General features: G+C 39.0%; 1 protein-coding gene and 1 pseudogene across 1 annotated transcript; both read right to left on the bottom strand.

Annotated features, from left to right (window-relative positions):
* Window positions 1–1,584: 1,584 nt before the first annotated feature.
* LOC103403022 (probable nucleoredoxin 1) lies at window positions 1,585–4,921 on the bottom strand. Its single transcript, XM_008341825.4, has 4 exons — window positions 4,600–4,921; window positions 3,179–3,658; window positions 2,574–3,053; window positions 1,585–2,406 (listed from the first exon to the last, which is right to left on the bottom strand). Exons 1-4 carry the CDS (start codon window positions 4,711–4,713, stop codon window positions 1,741–1,743), a joined length of 1,740 nt encoding a protein of 579 aa, XP_008340047.1. The 5' UTR covers window positions 4,714–4,921; the 3' UTR covers window positions 1,585–1,740.
* A 2,580-nt stretch (window positions 4,922–7,501) lies between these two features.
* Window positions 7,502–8,786, bottom strand: LOC103403314 (glucan endo-1,3-beta-glucosidase-like; annotated as a pseudogene).
* Between the last annotated feature and the right edge of the window lie 3,688 nt (window positions 8,787–12,474).

Genomic DNA, 12,474 nt, shown 5'->3' with positions numbered 1-12,474 from the left:
TGACATTACATATATATATATATATATATATATATATATTTCTTTATTTTTATTAAAGTTACTATAAAACATATGAATAATTACATTCTTATACTTGAAATTTTCAAATATTTAAAACTTAATGTAGTCCACTAAGTTTAATAAAAAACTAGAAATGAAAAAGCCCATTAACTATCTTTTGGTATATTGTTGTTTTGGACGTTTTTGGTTGGATCAAGAAGGCCATTAAATTTTAAAGCCCATTTAGCTTTGGCAAACGAAAAGTTGCAGATCCACTTAAATAGGCTATAGCAAACGACGACGTATAGTATAGGTCATTTAAACTATTCATAGTCTTCATGTTCTCACCCGTTGCTCCTGCTAATGCATCTTCTTGTCGATGGCCACCAGACTTCACGCTTTTCGTTCTGGATGCAATTTTTTTTCAAACAAACTCAATCGCCCAGGCAGATCTCCCAGCCCCGCCTGCTCCGCCTAGCCGCTTAGACCCTCGCTTAGGCACCGCCGAATGGGTTTTGCGACTTATCAAACGATTTGACCTTAATCGGAATGGTTGGCCACCAATTTTTAAAACATTGCAACCAACATAAATAAATAAAATTAATACATATTTAATTTGGTTCGGTTCAGTTCGTTTTTTTAAGTCGGTTTATTTTTTTGGTTTTGATTCAGTGTTCGGTTCGGTTTTTTTTTTTTTTTTTTTTTTTTTTTGCTTTTCGATTTTTAAAACCCACCCCTAACTCATAGGTAGTGTAGCATCAACAAAGGGATAATACTTGGATACTTACCAGTACTCATCTTTTGTTTTTGTCCAACAATATTTAAAACATTTTATTATTTTAAAAAATAATGAACATGTTGCAAGTGATCATTTACCATAGTGGTGAAAAGGTGTTCAACCATTGCATCAACGTGAGTTTAAATCATGTCGATGACTAATCTAATATCTAATCTAATAAAATCTATCGTTTAACAAAAAAATAAAAAATAATAATGAACATGTTATTAATTTTTTTTAGGTTTTTAAAAATGAAGAACGCATGATATTTTTTAATTGAATTAAATTAGAAAGTGAGTACAATGTATTCACTACTGGCTATTGAAGTACTATCCACAAAGAATTCGAACTCGTTTGGAAAATATTTTTAAATGACTGAAAACGTTTTTAAAGAAAATGTTATTTGGGTTCCAAAAGTGCTTCATGAAAGAAACACCAGTTATGTGCTTCCGGTAGAAAGCACTTCCAATGCTTTTTCATGATTAACTTGCGTTTTTACCAAGAATTAATTTCAAAAATAATTTCCTCAAAAGTGTTTTTGATTATTTATAAGTACTTTACAAACGAATCCTTGATCAATTTTCTTTCTCTCTCACCCAATCGCTTCTCTCTCTCACCAGTTATGGTTTTGATGCAGATGGGAGGAGCTCATTTGTGGAATTTATGACCGAAAGACGAAGGGTGAAGAGAAATGGCACTGAGGATGGGAGCCTAGTGCAGTGGCACTAGAGCCAATAAATGTTTAAGAAGCACTTTGCATATTTTTCTGAAAACTAATTCATAAAAAAGTACTGAAAGCAAAATAATTATTGTCAAGTTCTTAATTTGTCACACTCATCTTATAATAATAATTATAATATTACACCATCTGAAACGACAGCAACATAACAAGTCACTACTTGCTAGATGCAGTTTCAAGCCTTATTATCACACACACATTCCACATTCATGATACTTACTTCTTAAGCTTTTGTACAAACATCACCGTCACAAACCCATCCTTCTTTGGACTCGTCTTCTTCCTGCTTGGCACCATTTTCCGTCTTTTTATCTCCCTCCAACGCGCACTTCGGGTGGAGATCGAAATCACACTCCTTGCAGTAGAATGACCAGACCTCTCCCGGTTCTTCGCACCCATCACACACAAAAGCTGTACGCTTCGAGAGCACAAGCTCGTGCTTCTCATGGAGTGCACTCTTCAACTTCTCAGGCCACCCTTTTGCCATCTCCTCAAATTCCGCTTCAATCTCCTTCACTCGCTCTTCGGTGAAAGGATAAGCATTTGCCCCATGACGCATGATGAGATTTCTTGCTTCTTTTGTGACGGTTTGGCCAGTAGGACCGATTGCTATGAGCATGGGGATGCCCTGGACCTTGAATTTGCGACTCAAGAACGCTTTCCTTGAGTCACCAAAGGGAAGAGCAAGCCATGGCATTGTGGCGAAAAACTCATCAAAAGAGCCTTGGTCTCTGTCACTGGAGATGAAAATGACTTCAAATGCATCGTCCTTGGCCTTAATCCCATGGTAGGCTTCAACAAGTTTTGGCAGAAAGGCACGGCATGGAGGGCACCAGTGAGCTGAGAAGTAAAGGAGAATGTTCTTCCCCACTAGATCTGTCACAGGGATCTGAATGCAGAAATAATAGTTGTTATTCACTTATTGCCACAGAAAACACACCGATGCACACGCACATACAAGTTACATGCCCTGAAAGAAGCCATCTTTGGGCATTTGTCCTCACATTACACAAAAGAATCACAGTATAAACCATAAAACGGGAACCTATATCTTACCTGAGTTCCATCTTTTCCAATGACAAAATTTCGATCCCCGGAAATCAAAATTGACTCCAGGGTTTGAGCTTTCTCCTTTGCCTTTTCTATCTCAACGAGCTCTGCAAACTTCTCTGGTGTGAAGGGGTAAGCCAGACTCCCATGCTCGTCAATGGCATCAGCAACGTTCTCACCAAGTGTTTTACCATCTGCCCCAATAATAACCACTGTGGGCAAGGTTGAGAGCTCAAAGTACCGAGCCAACTTCTGTACACTTTTGTCCCCGATGGGTAAAGAAAACCAAGGCATTTTCTCAAAATATTGCTTGAATGATTCTTCATCATCATCAAGTGGCACCAACACAATCTCGAAGTTCTCTCCATTTGCTTTTAGCTTATCATGAGCCTCCACAAGTTTTGGAGTAAATTCTACGCATGGACCGTACAAAGACAACGAGAAATAGAGACCCACTATCTTCCCCTCTAGTTCAGAGACGGGCACCTTGATTTATGCACACATCAATAACAAAATTCAGATTGTGCAGCCGTGTTACAATTCATGCAGAATTCATAAAGTAGGATACTAGTAAGTCAGTTTCATAAAGAAGTAGCAGCACTGAAACTTACCTTCTCTCCATCATTTGAAATTACAAAGTCGCGCGAGCGGGTGACCAGGATTGTTTTCAAGGACTGATCCCTTCTGGCAGCTTCTTCTTCATCTTTCAGCTCTTTCAACTTTTCCAGCGTAAAAGGGTACGCATCAGCTCCATACTCCTGAATAATCTCAACTCCACTGTCACTCAAAACTTTCCCATCTTCGCCAAGGATCACAAGATGGGGTATCCCTCTAACTTTGAACAACTCGTCCACGCGATCGCGTGCCTCTGAATCAGAGAACGGAAATGCAAGCCATGGCATCTTCGCGAAGTACCCTTCGAATGACTCATCGTCTTCATCAGCGGAGATAAATACAATCTCAAAATCACCTTTTGGAGAGAGTTCATTGTAGGCCTCAACTAAAGCTGGGGTGAATCGTTTGCATGGACCGCACCATGATGCAGAAAAATACAGCCCAAGCTTTTTCCCCTTCAAGCTCTCAACCTTAATCTGCAAATCCAAAACTTGACATATGATGATATGATTCCTCTATTATATCATCCCATTACCAATATAACGATCGAAACTAACCCCTCTACACCTCTAAATTTTGTATTCCAGATAGTTCAGTGAGCCTTTGAAATTAGTATCTCTAAACCAATCATTATTCAAGTTAATACATGGTACCGAAAAAATAACAATTCAAAGACAGTAGTTACATCCAGTCGCATAGCCCGGATTTTTAGATAACGGGATCATAATATCAACCAAAAAACTTCATTGGGCCATTTCGTCGAGCACCTAGTAGACACCTGCCAATTCCTGTCAACACATGTCGAAAGTTTATTCCAACATATGTCGACAACTACTATTATTTGTAGATGCTTGTTGAGGGTGGATGCAAGACACTGTGGAGTATTGCTGAAGGCTGGGAAGGTTTTTCAACTAAAGTATTTCATATAAGAAAGAAAATGAAGACAAATATGATAGAAGAAAATAGTAGTAGAGGAGGAGATTATAATTTAGGTTGCCGTAACTGTTTATTGGGGTCAAATACAATATACAGACAAGTATACATGAGTTTTTGGAGTTAACCAATGACCCCATGCTGACTCCATCGTAATCTAAACCGTTTATTTTCATAATTATCATTTAAATATCATCCCTGTTCAAAGTTAATCAAATTAAAGACTGTTTAATAAAACAATATGTATCAAATAGTTGGACGGGTTGAGGAACTTAGGGCCTGTTTGCTATCTTTCCCGAAAACTTGAGTTCGCACAAACAAATGCTGAGTTCAGTAAACCCCAGAAATAAAAATTCAACCCAACACAGTCTAAGACCTTGCAAAGTACCAAATTAACGAACCCCAGACAGAATCTACTTCAAAGCACCGCTAAGAAATTCACCAGAAAATCGAAGAGGATCAGAAAAAAGAGGTGAAATTTTACCTGATCACCATTGTTACGGACAAGAAAGTCCCTCTCGGAAGACGAAAGAAGCGAGACAAAGTCGTGGGGTTCGGCGCCGACCAGCTCGGCAGCTTTAACATCGCCGTCCGACATTTTTGATCTTTCGGATGTTCCTAGACGAGGTCGGGATTTCGAACTTCGAATTCACCGGAGGCTGTGTGAATTGCGATTTGCGAGAGTGAGTAATGTTGGGGGAAATCCATGGTGGGGTGTACTTATATTGCATAAATTTAGTGGGAGGGAGGGACTTGGATTCTCTGCCCTCCCATTTCGATACCCTCCTCGTGCCCTCCTGTTTTGTGTGGTCACGTAATCCATGCTAACATTTTATATTGTTTTTTATAAAAATAATAAGACAAAAAAAAATAGTAATATAAAATATTGACGTGACTTAACCGTGGCCACACAAACAGAAGGGCACGGGAAGGGCACCGAATTGGGAGGGCAGAGAATCCAAGTCCGGGAGGGAGAGGGAGTCTAGAATTCTCTCTTGCATAGGTTCGCGTACGAGCTCCGTTGGATGCATCAGCATGTATGTGTCAGCGTCACCCTACTCAAATCTCTGAGAAATTTTTAATTGTAACGTGAACACATTTACTTGTTAATAGAAGTGGTGGTAAATTTTATTTTTTAAGTTCTTAACTTTTTAGCACATATATCTTATCACTTGTATAATAACACGTTGTGTATCACCTATGTATCGATCACACTAAAAAATATCTCTCAAATCTCAATACAAATTTAATATTTGCTTTTATCGCCGTTTAGTACTACTGTTTAAAGATATTCTTATTCTTATTTACTTTGCTTTTATTCTTCTTTTTTTTTTTATAAAGAAAGAAAAAAGCTTGATTGCGAACAATTAGCAGCCATTCCTGTTAAAAGCGGTTTTTTAGTTCGACACCTGTCCCATTCTTATTTTTTAGGGTAAAAGACTGTTTACTACCCTCATTTTTCGTGGTTTTCAACATTTAGTACATCAAGTTTTTTTCGTCTCAGAGTCATACCTAAAGTGTAAATTTTGGGACAGTCTCATACATCCGTTAGTCAAACTGTTAAGTTTTTCGTTAACTGTGACGTGGCGCACTGACTGGGCGCCACATGTCATCCACGTTTTTTTTTTTTTTCTTTCTTTTCTTTTCTTCTTTCTTCTTCTTCCTCCGACTGCAACATTCTTTTCTTTTTTTTTCTTCTCCCTCCTCCTTCTTCCTTCCTTCCTCCTTCCTACTTCCTTCCCTTTCTTCCCCTTCTTCCTTCTTCTTCCTTCTCATTCTCCTTCTTCTTCCCGAATCTGGGGAAGCTTTTTTTTTTTTTGTTTTTTTCTTTTTCTTCTTCTTCTTCTTTCTCTTTCCTCCTTCCTTCTTCTTCTTCTTCTTCTTCCTCCGAATCTACCCAGATTCAGTTTTTTCATTTTTTTTCTTTTTTTTTTCTTTTTTTTTTCTTCTTCTTCTTCTTCTTCCTCCGAATCTGCCCAGATTCAGTTTTTTTTTTTTCTTCCTCCTTCTTCCTTCCTCCTTCCTCCTTCTTCCTTCCCTTTCTTCTCCTTCTTCCTTCCCCTTCTTCGTTCTTCTTCCTCCGAATTTGGGGGAAGATGAAAGGTTTTTTTTTTTTTTTTTTTTTTTGAGGAAGAAGAAGAAGGGGAAGGAAGAAGGAGAAGGAGGAAGAAAAAATTGCAGTCGGAGGAAGAAGAAGAAGAAGAAGGGAGAAGGAGGAAGAAGAAGAAAGAAAGAAAAAAAAAAACAAACAAACTTCCCCAGAAGAAGGAGGAAGAAGAAGAAAGAAGAAAAAAAAAAAAAACTTCCCAAGATTTTGGAGGAAGAAGAAGGAGAATGAGAAGGAAGAATGGGAAGAAAGGGAAGGAAGAATGAAGGAAGAAGGAGAAGGAAGAAGCAAAAAAAAAAGAAAAAAAAGAAAGTTTCAGTCGGAGGAAGAAGAAGAAGGAGAAGGAAGAAGAAAAGAAAAGAAAAGGAAAAAAAAAACGTGGATGACACGTGGCGCCCAGTCAGTGCGCTACGTCATAGTTAACGAAAAACTTAACAGTTTGACTAACGGATGTATGAGACTGTCCCAAAATTTACACTTTAGGTATGACTCTGAGACGAAAAAAACTTGATGTACTAAATGTTGAAAACCACGAAACATGAGGGTAGTAAACAGTATTTTACCCTAATTTTTAGGTATTATTTAGTTTGATGTCAAACCAAAGAGCAGCCACATTGTCTTTTTAACTCAAACTACTAGTTGTTCAACCGTCAAGTATTGTTCTTAAAGAAAATAAGAAGATAATTATACGAAACTCACTTAAACTATTAAGTGAGAAATTCCAACGTGAATACAATATAAATTAAAAAGATGAAGTACAATGATTTAACGAACTTGGTTAAACTCAAATTTAGTTTTTAGTACAAATGAAATTGTAAACTAATCCAAAGGGTAAAAGAGATTAAACCTATAATGTTGTGAGTTTGGGAAGAAAAGTCAGACAATCCACCACTAATCAAAATTTGTAATTTTATGTTTTCACAATCCTTAACCTTAGCAGAGAAGTATACATTTTTCTATATAAAAGCCTATTAGCTTCCAAATATATCATATAGAAGATACACAATATATTATTTCCATTGCCTTTGTAATTTCAATTGAATAATGAGAGAAACTATTGCTAATGCCCTAATAATGTAGGCATACTAGCCGAATCTCGTAAATATTATGTCTTATTTACTTTATATTCTGCCACACACATATTGTCTATTTCACAATACCTTGTTTATTTAAGGCATAATTGCAATCTTCGTACTTAAGTTTTCAAGTGTGAACATTGGAAAAAAACAGAGTGTACTTGGACCACAACATCATCAACATTGACTTGATGAAATCATTGACCTTTCCGGGTCGTCAAGCGTAAAATTAAAACCCGTGCTCTTTATGGGCTTTGGCCTGTTTTGATTGTTGACAAGAGCCCAATCTGGCATACCTAGTATTTGGTTTGTTGGTAGTTGTCTACGTTTGGTTGGATAAGGTATCAGATTCGACTTTCGTAAATGAAATATGTATTCTGTGATGAGTTTGATATCTAGTTGTGAGTAGCCCGTTACAGCGATGTAATTTTATTGTGGTATTGTAGGTGCATTACATTGCATAATTTTAGTTGAAATTAAGGTCATAAGCCTTGAGCCCGTCAGGCCCAAAAATCCCGAAATGCCTCTCAAATTCTTCCCCATACTTCTCATTCTCATCAAACAAATCAAACAAGAAAACCTCCGCTCCAACTCCCGGCCTCCTTGGCGTCCCAACCCCTTCCACCGCCCGTCTCACCACCTCCGCATTGTACGCCCTCGAATTCTCCACACTAACGGCCTCCCCTCCGTCGGTCGGCCACCCCATCTCCGAAACCACCACGGGAACTCCAACAACTCTCTCCCTTTCCATCACACTCACAAAATCATCCATACTCGCGTCGAAAAGATTACTATACACCAACTCGTCGTCGTTAACCACCTCATTGGTGGCTCGAAACAACGCGTATCCAAGAGAGACGTAGTTCTTGTTGTGTAGGTAGCTAAAGTAGGGGTAGGAGTTGACCATGAAGGGAGAGTTCGTGTCCCGGAGGAAGCGGAGGAGGGGGAGAAAAAAAGGTTAGACGGAGGGGTCGAATGAGGCTGAGGATGGAGGGTATGAGGTGGACAGAACGGAGGCGGCTTATAGGGAAGAGAGCTTAATGGAATTGTCAAAGCCTAGGGTTTGGAGGGCTTGATGAAGATTGAGAATGGCGGGAAGAACGTGGATAGTGTAGTAAGGGTCTTTTAGGAAAATCTCGTTGCCAACGGTGATGTAACAGATTTGGTTTGCGGGATGTGAGCGAGGATGTTTGATTGGAGCTAGTCAGGGGTGGTGGTGACAGAGGAGAAGGCAAGGGTGGGGAGGAGTTCATTGGGGACGCCGATGGTGAGGTGGATTGTTGGGGTGGCGGAGAAAGAGCTGAGGGTGGCAGGGTCGGTGTTGAAAAGGCGGATGGATGAGATTCCGTTGCCTTGGAGGATTTAGAGGACGATGGAGGGTGGCGGGATATTGTTGGCTACTCGGCCGTAGCAGATTCCAATTGGTTCTGCTGCTGCTGAACTATTGAAGTGTTGAAGTGTATTTTGGCCTCTAAAGTCAGCTACCATGTTCTCTAGGGATAGCTCTAGGCACTAGAGTAATTAGTCTTCTTTCCTTGATTTAAGAGATGTGATTGATTGGTGCAAGTTGTTTTTTGTAAGGTGTAGATTAGGCTAGCTTGTCTAATTTGTCTTTCTTTTTCAGTCCTTATCTTCTCTTTTCTGTTGGATGCTTGCAGTAGTCATCTTATCTCTCTTTCTTCCCCCTATTTCTTCTCATATATATCTGGACCCCTTGTACATAAAACTCATGAAATACATTACAAATTAAAGTCATAATTTCTATATGGTATCAGAGAAGGTTCTTTCATAACCTATCTCTGCCATTATTGTTGCTGCGAATTTTTTCTTTCAAAGTCTAAGTCATGATTGAAGAAAGTTCTGTGAATCATGATGAGGAAACCCAGCATAGTCTTTCTCCAAACTTCTCAGACGTTGAGGTTAACACCAGTCAACGTTTATGTTCAGTTCTCTTAAACGAGTTTAATTATCTTCCTTGGTCCTGAGCTGTTTCACTAGCTCTCGGAGGCAAAGGGAAGTTAGGGTTTGTAAATGGAAGCGTGGAAGCTCCAGACCGTTCTTCCTTTACATACGATGCATGGCTCTGCAAAGATCAACTTGTCGTATCCTTGCTGCTCAACACCATGGAGAAACATATTGCTGAAATTTTTAACTACTCCAATTCCGCACATAATCTTTGGAAAGCTTTGCAGGATATGTATGGAAATCAAAACAACTATGTGCGGGTCTTCCAAGTAAAGAAAGACATTGCCAGTGCTCAACAAGAAAGGAAAGCATTTGTTCAACACCTTGGGAGTCTCAAAGCCATGTGGAATGAGTTGGATGTATATCTCCCACATACCATAATCCTACCATTCTCTTAAAATGAGACGAGGAAGACAAAATTTATCAGTTGTTATGGAGTTTGAGCTCTGAGTATGAGGACCTAAGCAGTCACATCTTGATGAGTCAAGACTTACCTACCTTCAACAATGTTTGTGCAACTATCCAACGAGAAGAAGCAAGGAAAAAGGTTATGAATGCTGCTCACAGCCCCAGATTGATTGAGACTCGGGCATATGCATCAAATTACAAGAATTTAGAAGCCAAGGTATACAAGGGAAAAAAACACACATCTAAAATGCAAATATTGCAATGGTGTTAGTCAAAGTGTTGGGAACTTCATCCTGAACTTAAGCCTAAGTTCAGCAAAGATGGAAAGATGATACCAAGGTCCTCACAACAATTTCAACCTCATTTCAAGGCACAACTTGCTAATGTTCACCCTCCTACTATTTCACAAGGATCCATGGAGTTCATTGCCAATCCATTGTCATTGATCAATGCATTTGTAGCTTACCTACAAAGTAAGGGACACGGATGAGGCTCACATGGTCAAGGCAATGAAGAGGGTAGTTACACAGCTATGTTGGGACAATTTGCCGACTTTCTTGCTAGAAATGAGAAAGTTCCAAAGGAAGAAACATCAGGTATACTCAAAGCCTTCACTACTGCCCTATTAACTAGTACTGAAACTGATTGTTAGATAATTGATTCAGGCACCACATATCATATGACAAACAAAGTTACAAATTTACATCATTTAAAAAAAAATTCAAGTCCCTCGCATGTGTCTGTTGCAATTGGAAAAAATGTCTTAGTTTTGGGAAAAGGAGAAATAAACTTACTCTCTCAAAAAATACCTTCCACTGCCCTCTATGTACCAACCTTTCCTTTCCAACTTTTGTCAATTGGAAAGATCACCAACACTCTAAACTGCCGTGCTCTTTTCTCACCAAATAATATGATGTTTCAGGATGTTCTCACCATGAAGATGATTGGTGAATGGGTCTTCATAAATGGACTTTACTACCTGTGTAAGAATGCATGTTTCACTCAGGCTCTTCAAGCTCAATCGAAGTCCATAGATGAAAACCAACTTTGGCATAGGAGATTAGCTCACCCCTTTAAAGTTGTCTTGTCTAAACTGTTTCCAAATTTTTGTAACCCTTATCCTACTTGTGATACTTGTCAATTTTCTAAGTTTACTTGGCTACCTTTTGGTAATTCAATGTCTAGGACAAGTAAACCTTTTGAAATGGTTCACACCGATGTATGGGGACATGCAACTGAATCAGTGGAAGGGTTTAAGTACTTTGTTCTATTTGTTGATGATTTCTCTCGAACAAGTTTTCTATATCTTATGAAATCAAAGAGTGAAGTTCCAACCATTTTCAAAGATTTTTACATGCATGTTAAAACACAATTTCAATCAAACATTAAGGTTTTAAGGTCAGTTAATGGCACTGAATTTCTATCGAACAACATGCTTCAATACTTAAGTTCTTAGGGTATCATACATCAAACCAGCTGTGTAGGGACTCCTCAACAAAATGGAGTAGCCGAGAGGAAAAATAGAGATCTCTTGGAGAAGACTCGTGCTCTCATGATTCACATGCATGTTCCAAACAAATTTTGGTCGTTTTCCATCCTTACTGCCACTTATCTCATCAATCGAATTCCAAGTCGTGTGCTAGGGTTTAAATCTCCCTATAAAGTTCTCAAGGGGAGGAAAATATATTTGACACACCTCAAGGTGTTTGGTTGTGTTTGTGTTATTCACATCCAAACCTTGAACCGTGACAAACTAGATGCTAGGGTAACCAAATATGTGTTTATGGGATACTCGGCCACCCAAAAAGGATACAAGTGCTTCAATCCAGTCACTAAGAAGTCCACAGTTTCAAGAGATGTGAAAATCGAAGAAGACTATCCCTATTTTACAAGTCAGGGGGAGGATTTAGTTGACATGTTCCCACTCCCTCAAAACTTTAATCATCCGATGTTGGAAGAAAGATCAGTCACTGTGAGTCCAGATTGTGAAGAGGTACAAACTGACCAAATTATTGCCAATGAAAGTGAAGAAGAGCCCTACTCTGATCATTCTCAATCCACTAAAGAGTCTCCGGTGATTAAGAGAAACCCTCATCGAATCAGAAAACCTCTAGCTAGGTTGCAAGACTATGTTACATATGTCTCACGGCATCCTATCACTGAATGTATCAGCTTTAGTAAGTTCTCAACATCTCATGCTGCATTTCTTAGTGAAATTGATAAGCACTGTGAACCAAGAAGCTATCAAGAAGCTTCTCTTCTCCCACAATGGAAACAAGACATGACAGAAGAGTTTCGTGCGCTAGAAGAGAATCACACCTGGAGTCTAGTTCAACTACCACCAGGAAAAAAGGCTGTTGGAAGTCGTTGGATCTACAAAACAAAATTCAAAGCTGATGGATCTATCGAGAGACACAAGGCTAGACTTGTTGCTCGAGGTTTCACCCAAACCTTTGGAGTAGATTATAAGGAAACATTTGCATCGATGGCCAAGATGAACTCGATCAGGGTTTTACTTTCAGTTGCAATCAATTGTGAGTGGTCACTCTACCAAATAGACGTGAGAATGCTTTCTTTCACAGAGAGTTGCAGGAAGAAGTGTATATGCAACCTCCTCCAGGCTATGATGGTATCAAAGGCAACATGGTTTGCAAATTGCACAAGGCAATATACGGATTGAAATAATCACCAAGAGCTTGGTATGCCAAGCTCAGTTCTGTTCTGGAAAAGGCTGGATTCGTGCGTAGTAATGTTGATTCTTCATTATTTGTGAGAACTGGCACCAGTGGGAAGTTGGTGGTCC

This window comes from Malus domestica, chromosome 16 (assembly GCF_042453785.1).
Source record: "Malus domestica chromosome 16, GDT2T_hap1".
Classification (NCBI taxonomy): domain Eukaryota; kingdom Viridiplantae; phylum Streptophyta; class Magnoliopsida; order Rosales; family Rosaceae; genus Malus; species Malus domestica.
The sequence above is the reverse complement of the archived record's forward strand: the minus strand, read 5'-3'. Positions and strand labels throughout refer to the sequence as shown.

Excerpts from the sequence above, each read along its gene's own strand:
- LOC103403022 (XM_008341825.4), bottom strand. The coding sequence starts at position 4,713 with ATGTCGGACGGCGATGTTAAAGCTGCCGAGCTGGTCGGCGCCGAACCC. Across the intron at positions 3,659-4,599 it reads TCCGTAACAATGGTGATCAG|ATTAAGGTTGAGAGCTTGAA; the intron begins GTAAAATTTCAC and ends TTGGATTTGCAG. Across the intron at positions 2,407-2,573 it reads TTGGAAAAGATGGAACTCAG|ATCCCTGTGACAGATCTAGT; the intron begins GTAAGATATAGG and ends TTCTGCATTCAG.